This window comes from Palaemon carinicauda, chromosome 1 (assembly GCF_036898095.1).
Source record: "Palaemon carinicauda isolate YSFRI2023 chromosome 1, ASM3689809v2, whole genome shotgun sequence".
In the NCBI taxonomy this organism is placed as follows: Eukaryota; Metazoa; Arthropoda; class Malacostraca; order Decapoda; family Palaemonidae; genus Palaemon; species Palaemon carinicauda.
Window position 1 is genome coordinate 137,677,996 of NC_090725.1, and position 17,500 is coordinate 137,695,495.

Here is a 17,500-nt window from a genome sequence, read left to right on the forward strand (position 1 = left end):
TTGATCTTCAAAACTGAGAATAGAGTTTTGTAGAATGATGAATTGAACAGGCAAAAAAAAAAAAAAAAAAAAAAAAAAAACATTGATGATTTGTTGAATCCGTAATGATGGCTAACTGGTTGAAAAACTATCTTTTGTAAGCTACAAAGATTTGTAAACTGAGTGATGTACATCATGTAGTCTTCAAATTTATGTACAAATCATCGTGAGATCATATTTTTTCATGATAACACTTATATTCCTTTTTTCCTTTCTCTATTTTTTAAAATCTTTTTTTCAGTAATATTTAACTCTTATCCCTGAACTTAGGTCTTGAAAAATTCCGTGAACGTTGCTGAAAGAGTGTTATCTTTAAAGCGTAGGAGTCAATATGATTTTAATGTTGAATGTGATAAAGAAACTCATTTAAAGAACAAAGTAAGTAAATGTATAACTAAATAATTAATGGTGGCAGAAAAGTGTAATACAGTACTATGTAGAAGGAGCAACAAATGGATGAAGTAAAATGAAATTTAGCAACGCTGACTTCTCTTGAAAAATATTTTTTTTTTTTATAGAAAATTATTATATGTGAACAGAATCGCTCCCAGTGTCTGTTCGTTAGAATTTATAGACATTTGGAACTCTTGTTGAGGGAAGTTAAGTGACGTTATTGGGGAATAAAAAGAAAAAAAAAAACCCTGATATAATTACCAATATTTCTGTGTGGCCAGGGAGCTGTAGTCCATGAGTTAACAAGGCAGCTATGTACTGATAGTCCAGACAGGCAAGAGGATCCGGAAGTTCTTCTGCCTTTCGCGAACACACTGCGGAATGAAGTAGGAAATTAGTCTCTGAAATAATCCGTTTAGAAGCTGCTAGGAAAAAAATGTGAATCATCCAAGGATGATTTCCAGAGACGAGGAAAAAGACTGGATTTAGAAACGAAAATTCAGTTTTATCTTGTAAAGGCTATTACTTTTGATGCTATTATACTGTACTGTATTTTCTTCCAAATAGAAATACACTCTATTCGATACATTCAAACCACTGTATTCTATGAGGTATACAGAAAATTTCCACTGAGAAAATCACATATTTTCTTCGTTAAAATGCCGTGTTAACGTACACTCCCCTTTCCTCTGCAAAATATTAATCAAAGTAGGAAACAAATAGATATATAGGTATAGAAATTTTTTTACCTCTAACTTTTTGACTTCCTTACACTTCTTAGATACGAATATCCCTACAAGAGTCAAAGGTGATTGAGAGATAAAGTCTCTCCGTGATTTCATACAAACTCAAACAAGTACGCTTGTTAGAATTAGGTTGCTGTAAACAACAATGATGATTATCCGCAGTTTACAAAGGAAAGTCTTCATCTTGTATAGCGATGACTGTATCCAAAGGCTCTGAGGCAATCGAAAAAAGTTAGGGGCTATAAAAACCAATATAAGAAACGTACATCAGATGTCAGACTAAAGCAAGATATACAGAGAAATTCAACTTGGTTGTATAGAATACACATGAACCAAAATTAGTTGATAATATCCCAAAAATAAGAAATTATATCGATTAGGTAAGTTAGAATACGACTATCCACAAGAGCCGAGACAAATAAAATAAGAGGCATAACACTTAAAATAGAATGTATGAAAATCATGTGATGATTGCATACATACGAAATAGACAAAATACAAATACACCTTACTAGAACTCGCTGACTGAGAAGTTGGACAAATGGACAATAGATGAATGTTGATTAATCAAAATATGTGCAAGAAAAGTGTGGAGTTAGGGAGTGTGTTATTACGGAATAATAAATGGGATTGTTCTTTCTTTTTTGAGGGTTAGCAGTATCTTTTTAATGAAAAGTGGATGGCGAATATCTGGCTGTCTGTGCGAATTGTCGCTTAATTACTTTCCAGATAAAACAGATCCAATTCACTGAGTGACACACTGATGACGATCAATGCGACCCTTCAATAGGGTCCTGAGGCACACACCGTTTCTTAGAAATAAAAAAAAATCAACGGATGAACAGAACACCTAATGACAATAATTGTAAAGTTATTCAGAATTCTTTATGGCTGTGTGGTAGGAGAAGTGTTTTGAAATATCTCGTCTTCTCGGTTAACGCGTTTGTATTGATTCCTTTGTAAAATAAAATGCATTGTGAAAGTTATGCGTGAAACTGTTTACATCTTACTACCGTCTGCACTGCCCTTTTCATGGATCAAAACTGATAATGGTAAAACATTTTTACTCCGCAACTGTAGACATTTAGCCGCCAACCACCCATACTTCATAGTTTTACCACGAAATACCAATATCATTCGTCTAACATTGTCATTTTTACCTTTCCCTATAATGGATTTTTTTTTTATAGTATTGTTAATTATTGTAATGATAATAGTAACAAGGTGTCATAAGCTTCAGATATAGTAGGTATTATTGAACCATTTTTTTGGTCTTTAGCGTGGAAAGTCTGTTTAATGAGCATCAGCAATGGCATTGATATTCTGGATTGGCAAGGTAAAAAAGTTATGAGTCAGAAAATTATGTCTGTTCGTCTGCTTATTGGAACTGCATTAGCATGGTTAAAATCAGTATCAACGTACAGCAGCAAGATGTATTTTACTGTAGCTTTTCTTGTATGAAAATCAAATTGTTGTTCAAACGTTCAATCGACTCATTCAACATGGCTGGCATTTATCGACCCTCCTTTAGTAGCATAGGATCCCCATAGTTGCACTATCATTTCTTGCACAGAATCTGTAAGGTCATCGGAATAATAACAATCTTTGGTTTATGTTTAGTCTACTCTTCGAATTTTACTTTCTATTGGTATATGTATTCACAAGTCTCTAAATATGATCATGAAATGTATTTCCTGATTAATCTTCATGATATAATTAATTTGACATGTAGTGATGAATTTTTTTATTTATAATATGTATAAACAACTTCATCAGTGTATGCCGATTGTAAATCTTCCTGTTCATTCATTGAGTTACTGATACATTCGTTTCTCTTTAGACTATATTCCGATTTCATCTCATTATTTTATCTAATTTCATTTACGTTATTATTGATTCCTATATTAATTTTGTTTATTTCTTAATCATTCATTCAAGTATTCTTTTTAATTACAGATAAGTTTTTTATTCATTCATTAATTAGTTGAAAATGTTATTTCTAGTTGCAAAATCATCAGCTTACTTGGCAAAATGCCTTTAGACTAATATTTGTACATCTGTCCAGATTTCTTTACATGCTTTACAAGTCAATTTCACTAAAGGTTATTAATATTCTGGTTTCTTTATTCGGCTCGTTCTTCAGTTCTTATGACAACATATTAGTTTATTCAGTAATTATTAATATGCCTCTCTTGTTCTTTTATGGTGTAATTGAAGGCTGTCTTCGAATAATGGTATCTCGTTTCCTTCATATGTGTTCTTGATTTAATCATTTCTATTTTTTTTTCTACTTTATTTCCTCATTAAAATTGCAATTACAGGGGTTAAATCACTTTTACATAAGAAGAATCACATCTTTGAGAGATATTTGATAAAAAGAAAAATTGTTGTCTATACTTACTAATATTAGCAGCTATTCTAAACTGCTCCACACGCACGAAGCCATATGCCATATCAGGTTCTGGAAAAAGAAAGAAAGAAAATGAGTGCAACTTGCGTTCGGTCATAATCCAGTCCCACTATGGAATTATTTTCTTTTACCAAACAAGAAAACTCGTCAAGATAAAAGAATTTAATTTTTTTTTTCACTATATTATACAGTATGTTAGGCTTTAGTCGAAAGAGACGGAGGTAATGGAATAGCCTTTGAAACAAACAAACATCGACCACGAACTCAATGCCAGTTTAATACAATTCTCCCTCTAATGATCTTTGACCTTTTCACACCAATCAAACGGAGTTTCAGAGCATCATTGAGTCTAATGAAGGCGAAAGAGGCTATTCTTTATGTAGTCACATTTGAAATGCAATATTCAGTGCAGATGACAAACCAAACTAGTGATTAGAATAAATATCAAGCTTAATATTGTTCGTAGTTTAGAGAACAAAAAAGATAAAAACCGTTTGAATATAAATCTCATACTTAAGGATGTATTTTTGTATGTATTGAATGTACCATTCCATCATTTAATAGCTTTTGAAGCAGTGAAATGTTTTCAGAATCAAAGCTGCTACAATGAAATTTACAATTTATGCGGTATCTTTAAAGTATACCATGGGGAAAATATGTATATACATGATTGTATCATTTCTAAAATGTATACATACGAAGAGAGAGAGAGAGAGAGAGAGAGAGAGAGAGAGAGAGAGAGAGAGAGAGAGAGAGAGAGCTGACTGTGGTCATCTGGGATTTAGCAGTTGATTGAAGCTACAGCCAGCTGGCATTCGGCAACTCTTCCACTTCCACAATTCCCAATTCCGTTTTTAGGAGGATTCGGATTAAGGCTACTTTAGATTAATCCCGCGCTGCCCTTTCGAAAAAAGGCGTCAACCGGAACGTTGGCACGCTTGTATGGGTACGATTTTTATGTAAATATTGACCTAGAATTATTAAACATCTGTCTCTTTCTTTTACTAGATTACTAATAATGCTATGAAAGAAAATATTATATAATTGGCAATTGTAATAAATTCATATATGGTAATAGTAGCATGTTGATAATAATTTCTCTCTTTCTTGCTGTATGCTAAAATAATACGACAGTAACTATAATGCTAATGTAAACATTAGCATATAATTCACGTAAGTAGCAAGGCTTGAGTGCATGAATGTATGACATATTTCTAAAGAATAATTTTCTTCTATTCATGTAACACGTCTGCATCTCTCAGTGGGGTCACACATCACCTTTTCTCCTCCTATTTCTACCGCTGATATTTTGTAGGGTTATTGGGCCTTTTTTCACTTTGGCATTCATTTTTAATAGGTTCAGGGGGAAGTAGAATGTTTATTTTGGCTTTACTAACCAGTAAAACACAATTGCTGTTGATATCACGATGTATAGCAATATTGCTATCATTATTAACAATATCGTGTTACTAAAAAATGCATATTCATTATTGTTTAGAACGGTTTTCAATCTCCTTTTATGAATAATGTCCTTATACCGTGAAGTAAAATATTCTACAATTTTGAAAATTTCACTCATTGACTTTGTTCTTTTAAAACCATCTTTGTTGTTATTTTCCTCGAGTATCATTTTCCCTCTTTTCAAGTAGGATTAATTCCCAAAATTTTCCTGAAAAAATTTTATCATTCTTCTTAACGTGGAAGCTTGTGCTGTTGGTGTGAGATTAGCACATTGAATAGATAGCTATATCGAAAGAAATGAAATCGACAACTTCTGCAAACGAAAACTGGAAAATAAAGATATGTTTTACATATTAGTACCTTATCATATTGCAGGATCATTGACATTAGTTCATTTAATATAACGATTTGTCTAATAAATTGCATTATTACTATGCTATCTTACCTATTAAGTTTGCATTGGCTGCAACGAAGTAAAACGCTGTCGTAGCCAGGAGCGTCGTGTGATTTAATGAAGGAAGCTTAATGTGCGTTTTTACTACGTTTGAGACTTCTCTCCAACAGTCTTCCCCATCAGAACCGGGGCCTAAGCCGGTCACGAGGTAGGTCACGTCCTGCACTTTGAACCTGCCAATCGAACCTACAGGTAAACAAGCTGTTCGCAGTATCAAATCAAGTTTTTGAATAGAAGAATCTCCCGCAAGACTTTCGTTTTCTATGGCCTGAGAAGTAGGGACGGGAGGTTCGTTTTCTATGGAATTCTTATGGGGGTCTTGAATAGAAACGGCGTCCTTTTGATTTATAGTTGGAGCTCTCGATGTGACCAGCGTAGGTTCTTTTCTTTCCTCTAATGGAGAGGTATTTGTGGAATGTTCAGTCACAGATCCTGTTCTCGATACGTCTGAAGACGAATCCTCTTGCGGATGACCCTCAGTAATATTAGAATCCTGAAGAGAGCTTCCCTCCACTTCAGAGTCAGGATGCTGCTTGTTAGCAGGAACACGAAAAAGCAAGTCCTCCAGTGACGTACGTATCAGCTTCTCCGTTGATTTGATTTCACTTTTCACTTGGCTGTCTTCAGCAGGGTTAATAACCCTTTCATTTGGTACAGTAAACAGTAAGTCCGTGACGGACGACAAAGTCTTTTTGGACGGTGCAGAACTGTTACTTTTGATTTCAGTTATACTATCAGAAGAAGAATGATTTACTACTAAATCTGATTCTATCAAATTCAGGTCCTCTGAGAGAACGCCACTTGTACTGTCTGAAGTCATTGTTATATTACTACTAAAACCAACATTAGGAACACTTTGACTGGTTAATTCGATATTACTAACATCTAAAGGAACATTATGGCTAAGGTTTAAAGTTCTGTTAAGCGTTACATCATAGGTCTGGACTCCATTTATTGAACTACTACTTCCATTTCTTGCATCCGATCTTTGATCTGGTGTTTTGCGTCTATCATCTCCAATATCACTCTCCCTACGGGTTATAGTCATCGTGTCATTACCACTGATTCCCATTTGATGGCTCCCCGCCATTCCTTCCCTCCCTCCTCCTATGGGTTTCCTGCGACGACTTATTCCTTTTCTACCTGGCCTCCTTCTTCTTGGGAGAGCTCCTGGCTGTTGCCCTCTGGAAGGTGGCTGGCCTTGAGTCGGTCGCTTGCGCTGTATATCTACGTCAATTCGAGTGGCTGTTCCGTCATCGTTCAAAGCCTCTACATACGCCTCTCTTGAACCTATGGCTTTGAGGATGGAGTCTACTACATTCTTCACTTTAGACAAAGTTTCTTCCATCCACTTGCTTGTTATTACCATAGGAGGCGTTGAAGGCGACCCGGGGGGCAACGAGGGCCTGCGAGGCATTTCTGGAGGAGGAGAGGGTATTGGCATACCAGCCTCCGTCACGTGCTCTTCTGGTTCGGAGAGATCAACAGCATCGTAACCTGCTGTGAGTTCTGGGTATTCCTCTTCAAGAGGAATATCAGATCGATGGCGGGGTGTTGTTGCTGTTGGTGGGGAAGGAGTAGTAATGAGATCCTTTGGAGTAGGAGATATCCTAACTATATTGCCGCTCTGAAGGACTTTCACTCTAGCTGGGTAGATTCCCATGGCCAAACTGTTGAGACAAAGTTGCTATTAAATACCTGAAAAGAGTCTGAAACTTAGAGAATATATATGCAAGTTGTATTATAAAGCAATGTGGCAGCTAAACTTCTTACATCACCAGTAGCCAGATTTTGACATTATGCCTATCAGATAATGGTTTCAGATAATCTATAAAATGACAGTTTGAAAGAATTTCATGAATAGAATTCCAGTGGCGTAAGTGTTCTGAGAAGGGAATGGAAAATTCAGGCACTTTTCTTCAGATAGTCATAATTACAATTGCGGATATGAGGCATTTGCATATTGAAATTAACAATAGGTGTGAAAATCAAGTTATTTGTCTATTGTATAGGCGTTTTGAAAGAATTGCCTACATCGATATCTAAATAATGATAGTATTTCTGTTACCTCTTCACTCTTGATAAGGTAATTGCTAGAACTATTTTGATCATACTAGAACGAAAATGATTGACAGCAGCCGACTAAGTATAGAAAATACTTGTAATTATATTGGTTACAGTGAAAGCATACTCTGTACTAATTTTCATAGAGGCAGAGGTCAAATAAAACTTTGAAATAAGTACGCAGATATGAATTTCAATATATTTACTTTCAAAATTCTTATATTTTTTTTTCTCAAACCGTACATGTTTTTCCTGTTTTCATATTTCTTCATATACCTTTTTTATATTTCTTGCATTTAACATTTCACTATTTAACAGGCCGGGGAAGCTAATATTTTTTCGTTTGAAAATCATGGAATTTTATTTTTTCTAAATAAAAGAAAAAATGGCAACCAATAACATTCTACTTTATAATTCCTTGAATGAGTTCGTTTTACATAGGCAAAGAGGAGACTGAGCATTGTTGGAGAAGTACGTTTTATACTAATTTATATGCAAACCATATACTTAGCAAAACACAAGAATCTTAACTATATTCATAAGAAATTAGAATAAGGAAAAAAATATTCCCTCATTTAATAGCTACAAAAATCCAATATTTTTTTTTATCGAAAACAACTATTTTCATATCACCTAACCCATTATCAAGTGATTATTAATATACGTTATTATAATTCCTTTTGTATTTGAGGGTTCAGCTAAAATAATGATTAATTAATCCAACAGTGATATTTTAGAAATTATGAAAAAAAGAAAAAGAAAAACGGTAATTAAAAATATTTCAACATTGCAGAGATTATACGAAATTTATGAGGAAATTAATTGAATTCCGTTGTAAAGTTGAGCACAAAATTTCTTTTAGGTTTTTCAGCTAATTCTTTTGAGTCTTATTGATTTTCGTAGTGAAGAATACGTCATTGTTATAGCGTCCGTAGATTTGGGCTTTTTGCGTTCTCTGAACAAACAATTTCGACAAAAAAGATAGTGTAGCCACGGGATCTTCTCCTGGGACTGTTTCAAATAATTACATAGCAACCGTCGAAGAAAACACCTGAGAATACAAAAAGGCCAGTAATCTACGGAAACTATATTGATGACATATTCATCACGGCGAAAAACAATATAGGTAAATTAGAAGAATTAGCTGACAAGCTCAGAAGAAATGCCGTGCTCATACAACGGAACTCGGTTAATCTACATTTATATAATCGGCCCTGTCTGCGTGTATGTGTGTGTTGTACGTGTGTTCCCTATAAAAAGATTGTACAAGGAACTAACAGAGTATTTAATGATCGAACCTTAGGAATTTTTTATCGAGAAAGCTAACGCCGCTATTCCCTGAAACTATATTCCATGAAATCGGGCAGGGTAATCCTCTAGACTTTTTCAACTTTATTACAACAACAACAATAATAATAATAATAATAATAATAATAATAATAATAATAATAATAATAATAATGATAATGATAATAATAATAATAATAATAATAATAAAGATAATGACAATGATGTTAATGATATATATATATATATATATATATACATACATACATACATATATACACACACACACACACACACACACACACACACACACATATATATATATATATATATATATATATATATATATATATATATAGGCAATATCTCTGTTTTTGTATGTGTGTTCCCCATACAAAGAGTTAGAGAATCTATATAAAATCTAAAAGAGTACTCTTGTATAAAATTTTCCGAGGAAGATAATGCAAGTGGTCTCGAATTTCTAAGTGACCCCCCCCCCCCCCAAGAGAGCTATGGAAGCAGACCTCCCCCCCCCCCAGCCTCTTAAAAGTTTAGATATATCCAATTTTACAGAAAAATTAAAATGGTATTCTAATGTAAAAATTTTCCGAGGAAGTCAATAGAAGTGGTCCCGAATCTCTAAATGCCCTCTTAAGAGTGCTATGGTGCACAGAACCCCATTCACTTTAAAGGGAAATATATATAAGTTTATGTTAAAACTAAAAGTGTATACATATGTAAAAATTTCCAAGAAAGACAATGAAAGTGGTCTGAAATCTATTAGTGCCCCTTAAGGAAACTATGGGGAGGAGGCAGAACCCTCACCCTCTTAAAAATTCAGATAGAGGGAACATTAATGCCAGCAGAATAGCAGCTGCATGGGAAGAATAAGACGAAGACTAAGGAAATTCTTGTTTTGAAGATAATCAGGAATCGAGAAATAAAAAAATAACTTGACTTTAGGCTAACTGACAAAGAATGATTGCTCAGTGAAACCAACAAACATAGGAAGAAGCAAAGAATAATCAACAAATTGATAGAGAGAGGCGTGCAGAAGTTAGAGGACGTCCGTTTAATGCAGAACAATGGCGTCTTGGTGCCTTCACCTATTACCCAAGACATGATAAGAAACAGAAGAGATAGTACAAATTGGCTTGATGTCAAAAAAATGTAATCACTATGATGCTCTGAAAAGAAAGAATGAACATCGTGGATTGTGTTGCAGTGGAGGGAATATTCGGCTGACTTTGTTACAATATCCTCTCCACCTTCACATAGGAAATGCTACATCTTCACAGTTGTACAGTTTCCACAAATGAGATACTTGTATTGGGCGATAAGAGTATCTAGGAGTTAAAAAAAAATGTTTCAAATTAAGTCATCACAGAGAAAACTTACATAAATCGACCAGTAGCATATACTGATATTGCTTTTTAATCCTACACCCGGGTAATGCTGGGTATCTCTGCTATTTTCCTAATAATATTTATAAGATATCTGGAACGTTAAAATATTTTAGATTTTTCTTTTCCTGTTTTATATTTATATAGTATTTAAAAAAATATTTATTCAGTCATTTCATCATAATTTTAGCTGAGCTCTCAAATATACAAAGAATAATATCAACGCAATTAATAATCACTTGATAAAGACAGGATTATCGAAACAGTGCTCAAGTGAAAGGATGAGTTAAACCGAAAAATCACCTTTTCTTTAATTAAATATTTTCAAATCTGTATTAACTGTATGGGTATTTATTTGAGGTGTTTATATATTTCTTCTCACATAAGTACCTGACTTATATATTTATTATAATTTCAGTGATCAAGTCCACAGATGAAGGACGAAAGCTATAAAATTGGCTCTGATATTTTAAATAACACACATTTTTAACCTACGACATAGAATTTATTTGCATCAGATTTATATATATACATATATGTATATATATATATATATATATATATATATATATATACATACATATATATATATATATACTGTACATATATATATATATATATATATATATATATATATATATATATATATATATATATATACTTTTATATACCATGCGAGGCGATATATCTTAGCAATCCATGTTTACCAACAGGTATAAGAGTATAAGCGTAGGAACAACCTGGTGGAGTAACGAGAACTTTGGGTATGGAAGAAATGCCCTCCAAATCTCGATGAAGTCACTGGCTGCAGGATGACGGATTGGGTTTAAGGCGATAGACAAGATGTCTCTTTGGCTTCTACTCTCGATGCCTGGGAGATGATGTTACTGGAATCAGTATGAACCGGCAGGGGTCATTTGCCTTAGTTTGAAAGGCATTGTGCATCACAAGGAACTGGCTATCCTTTGATGAATTAAGCCAATTAATCGTCTATGTAATTAGTCAGTTTATGGAAAGAGAAAATGACAGAATGGCCGCCAGTCCCGGGCGTAGCGGGGTGCTAAGAATCTCCTGGTTTATAAATACTAAAGAAAAATTGAAAATTGGTAAATGGAATGTTAACACCATGAATCAGATTGGGGGGAAATTACTGCAAGTGGAGAATGAATTTATGAAATGTAGTTTGGATATCTTGGTGAAACACGTTGTAAGGGGATTGGTAAAGAAATCTTGACCAAGGCAGTGTCTAAATCTACTCAGAAAGAACAGATGGAATTGAAAGAGAAGGGGTAGGAATGGTAATGACACCAAGAGCAGAAAAGGCATTAACGGAATGGAGAGCTTTAAATAGTAGATTGTTACTCGCAAAGTTTGAATCAAAGCAGTGCGACATAAGTATTATAGTTTGCTATGCACCAACAAATGAAGAAAGGAAAGATGAATACTCTGTGTGTAATAGATGAGATCCCAGAGAGAGATGAAAATTGTAATTGGTGACTTTAATGCAAAAGTTAAAAGGAATAATCAAGGTATAGAGAACATGATGGGGTTTTAAGGGTCTTCCGAAGTTGCAAAGGAAAATAGAGCACATTTTATAAGCTTTTGTTCAACAACAAATTTTGTTATTGGAGATACTCTTTTCCAGCACAAGGACATCAACAAATATACATGGACTTTGCCACGTGGCAATTAAGAAAAGAAAATAAATCACATAGCCATTAATAAAGAGAGAAGGCGGATTCTGAGAAATGTAAGAAGCTATTATATATATATAGAGGTGCAGATATTTGCAGTGATTACCAGCTCCTCATGTCCACACTGAAATTAAAACTGCAAGCACCTGATAGAAATGTAGATAGAATACCTAGGTTTCATACAAATAAGCCTTCAGAAGATAACCATAAAGAAACCTTTGCAATTGAATTGATTTGCAGTCTTTGAGACTAAGAGACGAAGAGCATACACTTAACGAAGAATAGTGTGATATTAAGAACATATATCAGACAGTTTGTAGGGAACATTTTGGACATGCATTTACAAGGAGAAAACCATGGATATCAAATGATATTTTGGATACTATAAAAAGGAGACAAACCCAGAAATCCATTATTGAAAGTTCCGAGGAAGTAATGAAAATAACAAGGTAGAGCATGCTAAGTATTCCAGTATTGATAGTGATGTCAAACGAAAAATCAGGAAGGACTGGAGAGAATATTTAGACAGGAGAGCAGATGAGGTTGACATAGCTATGAATTCAGTGAGTGGCTATGGTATAAAAATTTGCATATAGAATTATTAATGAAATCTCTACCGGGGCAAAAAAGAAGAAGCATATACCCATCAAAAAGAGAGATGGGTCTGTTATAACGACAGAAGTTGAAGAAAGGAAACGTCAGATGGAACACTTTACTGAGGTCATGAACAGGAGATATGAAAGGAATAATCTGATTGATATGCCTGAAACTGAGGAAAACCTTGATGTGCCCATGAATGAATTCAGTGTTTGAAGTCGAAGCTATCGTTAAAAAACTCAACAGATAGAAAGACCCTGGATACCATGGAATAACTGCTGAAATGATTTTGACTCCCAGAATACTTACAAGATTATTTTGTAGAATGTGGCATGAAGAGGCAAAACCTGATGAATGGGAGCTATGAGCGTTGGAGAAAATGGAAAAGATCTGACTGATTGTAATAATTACAAAGGCATCAAACTTACTTCGGTTATCATGAAAATATATAGTTTGCTCATTCTAAAGAGACTAGAGAGAAAGATTGATGAAAAGCTAAGAGATGAACTAGCAAGATTTCGAAAAGGCTGAAGTTACTGACCAAATTTTCATTTCAAGACATGTAGAGCAATGTGTAGAAGATAGAAGTTCACTTTTGATGGCATTTGTGGACTATGAAAAAGCCTTTGATAGTGTGCACCGGCCAATTTTGTGAAGAGTCCTGTGTTATTTTGGAATTCCTCTTAAATGTGTAAATTTGATTAGGTCTGTTCATGAGCATAGCAAGTGCAAAGTTAATGTTAATGGAGTCCTATCAAATGAATTGCCAGTGAACAGTGGAGGACTCCAAAGGAATGTGTTGTCACCTTTATTGTTTATCTTCCTCATGGATTTGTAATGCATAGAGCAGTTGGGAATGGCCGAGAAGGATTGGACTGGATTCGTAACATTAAATTGGCGGACCTAGAGTATGCTCATGGTGCTGCCCTTATTAATAAAACACCACAGAACTTGCAAAGCGTGCTTACCAGAATGCATGAAATGTCACATGAGATTGGGCTCAAGATGAATAGAAGATAGACAGAGATGAATAGAACGGAATATGAAATGGAAGATGAAATATCATTGGAAGGAGAAAGGATTAATGATGTGGAATCATTTAAATATTTAGGAACTGTGATCTCTAATACAGGATCTTTAGAACTTGAGTTTGATGAAAGATTGAAAAATGCAAATCAGATAATGGCTAGGTTGAATAGAATTTAGAAATCAAATCTCAGGCTATATATCAGTTTAGCGAGATCGGTGTTATTGTATGGACATGAAACAATAACCAACAAATTTTGTAGATTTTGAGAATAAAGCACTGAGAAGAATATTGAGAGTTAATTGGCAGGACAGGATTAGAAATGAAACTATAAGAGAGATTACTCGAGTGCTTTATGTGGATGAGATTATGATGAGAGGTAGATGGAGATGGTTTGGGCATGCTCTCCGCACTACTCAAGAAAGACTAGTACACCAAACTTTCAACTCGGCTCCACAAGGCACTAGAGGAGTTGGAAGACCCAGACCTACATAGTTGAGGACTATGAATCGTGAAGTAGGAGATGATGAATGGAGAAGTATTAATTTAAAAGCTCAAGATAGAGACGACTAGAGAAATCTAACCGAGGCCCTTTGCGTCAATAGGCGTAGGAGGAGATATATATATATATATATATATATATATATATATATATGTATGTTTCGATATATATATATATATATATATATATATATATATATATATATATATATACATATATACTGTATATATATATGCATATATATACATATGTATTTAGATATATGCATATACTGTATACACTAAATACATGTGGATCTATATATATATGTATGTATATATATATATATATATATATATATATATATATATATATATATAAGTATATATCTATCCACAGGTGTATATATATGTGTATATATATATATATGCATACATATGTATTTAGATATATGTATATACTGTATTACTGCATACATGTGGATCTATACATATGTATGTATATGTATACAGTATATATATATATATATATATATATATATATATATATATATATGTATATATATACAGTAAATATATAAGTATATATCTATCCACGTGTATATATTTATCCACGTATATATATATATATATATATATATATATATATATATATAGATATAGATATATATATATATATATATATATATATATACTGTATATATATGTATATATTTTTTTATATATTTTTATGCATATACATATGCATGTGTGTATGTATATGTGCTTACACGTATATATATATATATATATATATATATATATATATATATATAAATATATATATATATATATATATATATATATGTATGTATATATATGTGCGTGTATATATATATATATATATATATATATATATATATATATGTATATATATATTTATATATACCATATATGAGTATGTGTGTGTACTTGTAGTTCTCCTGTGATATTGTTTCAAGTCTAAATCAGAAAAAGTCTCCTATTACTGCCTTAATATGTACACACACACAAATTACCATTTATATGAACTTTTAGAAACTTGCCAAAAATTTTAGTTGGGGTATTTTTTATTTACAAAGAGTGTTCCTCTGCCAAAACAGATATAAAGTGGGTCATATGAATACTAATATCTCTGTGATATAGTAAATGACTATTTATAACTATGTTTCAAGTTGATAAGATAACAATTTTGTGTCCTACTGTGGCTGCTAAATCAGTAGATCTACCCCATTTACTAAATCAAATTAATACATTCTCCAACAATAACATCTACGCCTATACTTGATGACTGCGAGTGCAATCTAGCGTTTACATTAATAACGGGAATTCAAACACTAATGCAAGAGCTAAATACCTGCGCTATATCCTAATATATGTATAAGCACACATGCTAAAGCTCACAATTCCCTCTGCAAGTTCTGTCCGTATAAAGGCTTAAGGACAACCTACCTGGAGGCAAAGAGCCAATACTTCTGGGAGGGCGAACACCGATACGTGATGTTTGGGGCGTCGAAAAGATTACGGAGTTCTCGCTTGCTTCGGAAACCAGAATCTACTTCTGCCAAGTGTCCCGTGTCGGTCTGCGGTCCCAGAGGAACGGATGTATTGACAACTTTATTTGAGTAGCTCTTCCTGATGGACAGGAAGGAATTGTTGTTTTTGTTATTAATTGTCCAACCGTGTAGAGTATTATCATATCTTTCCCCCTTCCCTCTAACATTGTTTAAATCCTTTTGTTTTCTATGGCTTATCATTTTAAAAATTAGTGTCTTGATTTCATTCCTTGTAACCATTCTAGGGCTCATATTTTTTGTGAGTTGCCATACAATTTTTTCATGGTAACTGTGGTCAATTAATTTGTTATAAAGAAGATTGTTGCATTGCCTAACATTTAAGTCTTTGCACATTTGATTGTATTTATTATTAATCCAATGTATCAACATATTTTTCCCTTTAAAACTCATAAATCTTTTTATGGAACTTTTATCCTTATGAATATTGTTTTCATGATTTAATGTCATTCTGTCCCTCCTTTTATGTTTGGCTACAGAAATAGGATATAAGTTTTGTACAAAAATGTAATGTTGCTTTGATTCTTCTTCATAGCGGTTATCCCATTTTCTAAAAGTACCATATTTTCCCTCCAAGATATTCCTCTTCCGCCGCTGAAGCGTATCCATTCTCCTGTCTTTCTTCCGATGCAAGTGACGGTGTCGGTGACGATGCCGTTGACGTGACGAACGGACTCCTTGGGGACTATGGACATCGGCAAAAGTTCCTTCTGGACTGTTTTTGTCATCCTTGGCTCTACCAGAAGTGTTTTCAGTCGTGGCTGTGGCGGCTTTCCCTATTTGTAAAGGACTTTGAGGCTGACGTCTCCTGTCTTTCAGGGTGATGGATCTAGATTGGTTTTTGTTTTTCGTAGTGTGAGTGGGTGTCTGTCTCCCCGCCGCGTAAATGGGGCTTCGGGTGTCATTGTCTGCCTGGACTAGATTCTCTTCCTTTGTCAAAAATTCCCCGTTATATCGGGTGTCGAGAATATCGTTATCAAATGAAAGTGGGCGATGATTATTGATCTTTGTCTTCGCGTAAGAAATATTTTGAAGTGATTCGTCGTCGGCTTTATGCGTGAGATGTGTTATTCCTTGGTCTTCTAAAATTGGGGTGATTTTCTTAGGTATTTGTTCCATATTCATTGAAACTGGAGGCATCTTACTTTCTTCTTTTAATACAGATATTCTGTCGTATTCTAAACTTTCTACAGCTCTTTCTTCGTCAATAATGGAGGCATTTCTCAACGTTTTCTGTTCTCTCCTTGAATCCCCTACGTTTGTTTTAACCAACTTATGTTTGATAGCACTATCAGTAGAAGGGGACTCATGTTCTTTTCCGGTGAACTCATTCCGCCTTTCTGAAAAATCCTGTAGCAGAGTGTCTGACGGAGAATTTATTCTAGTGTTAGGCGTTTTATCGCATCGAGGATCCTCTTTTCGTCGAATGGAGTAATTTCCTCCGAGATTTTTCTCACGAGTGGCACTTGAAGGAGACTCTGGAATATTGATATCAGAATCGCTTTGGCGATCTCTCTTACTCGAAGGATCATTTTCATCGATCGGTATCGAACCTCCAACAGGAAGCTCTGGTCGTCTTGGTTCTCTGTCCTGCTTATCCTTCGTGGAATCAGCGGATGTCTCGAAGGATATCGATAGGCTCATCTCGCCTGAGCCTTGATGACCTGAAACTGATCCACGCCCAACATTCAATGGATTAGAGCGTGATCCCATATCACCTTCATGGAGGCTGCTGATGCTGACTCCTCCTGTCTCGTGGCGATCTTGAGGAAATGTCGAAGTCTGGCGGATAGGTTGGTTCTCTTGGCTTAATTCGTATTTATTTTCACCTTTTATTCTATTTTTTCTAGATT

General features: G+C 34.1%; 1 protein-coding gene across 4 annotated transcripts in view; it reads right to left on the reverse strand.

The window, feature by feature from the left end:
• LOC137652082 (uncharacterized) overlaps positions 1-17,500 on the reverse strand; it is a 405,633-nt gene that overhangs the window by 9,009 nt on the left and 379,124 nt on the right. For all 4 annotated transcript variants that reach the window (XM_068385300.1, XM_068385291.1, XM_068385292.1 and 1 more), the window contains 4 exons: positions 15,526-17,500; positions 5,495-7,173; positions 3,580-3,639; positions 694-806 (listed from right to left, as the gene is read on the reverse strand). The exon at positions 15,526-17,500 is cut by the window's right edge and continues 1,347 nt beyond it. In XM_068385300.1, the coding sequence (XP_068241401.1) occupies positions 694-806; positions 3,580-3,639; positions 5,495-7,173; positions 15,526-17,500 (3,827 nt within the window). The remainder of the gene's footprint in view (positions 1-693; positions 807-3,579; positions 3,640-5,494; positions 7,174-15,525) is intronic.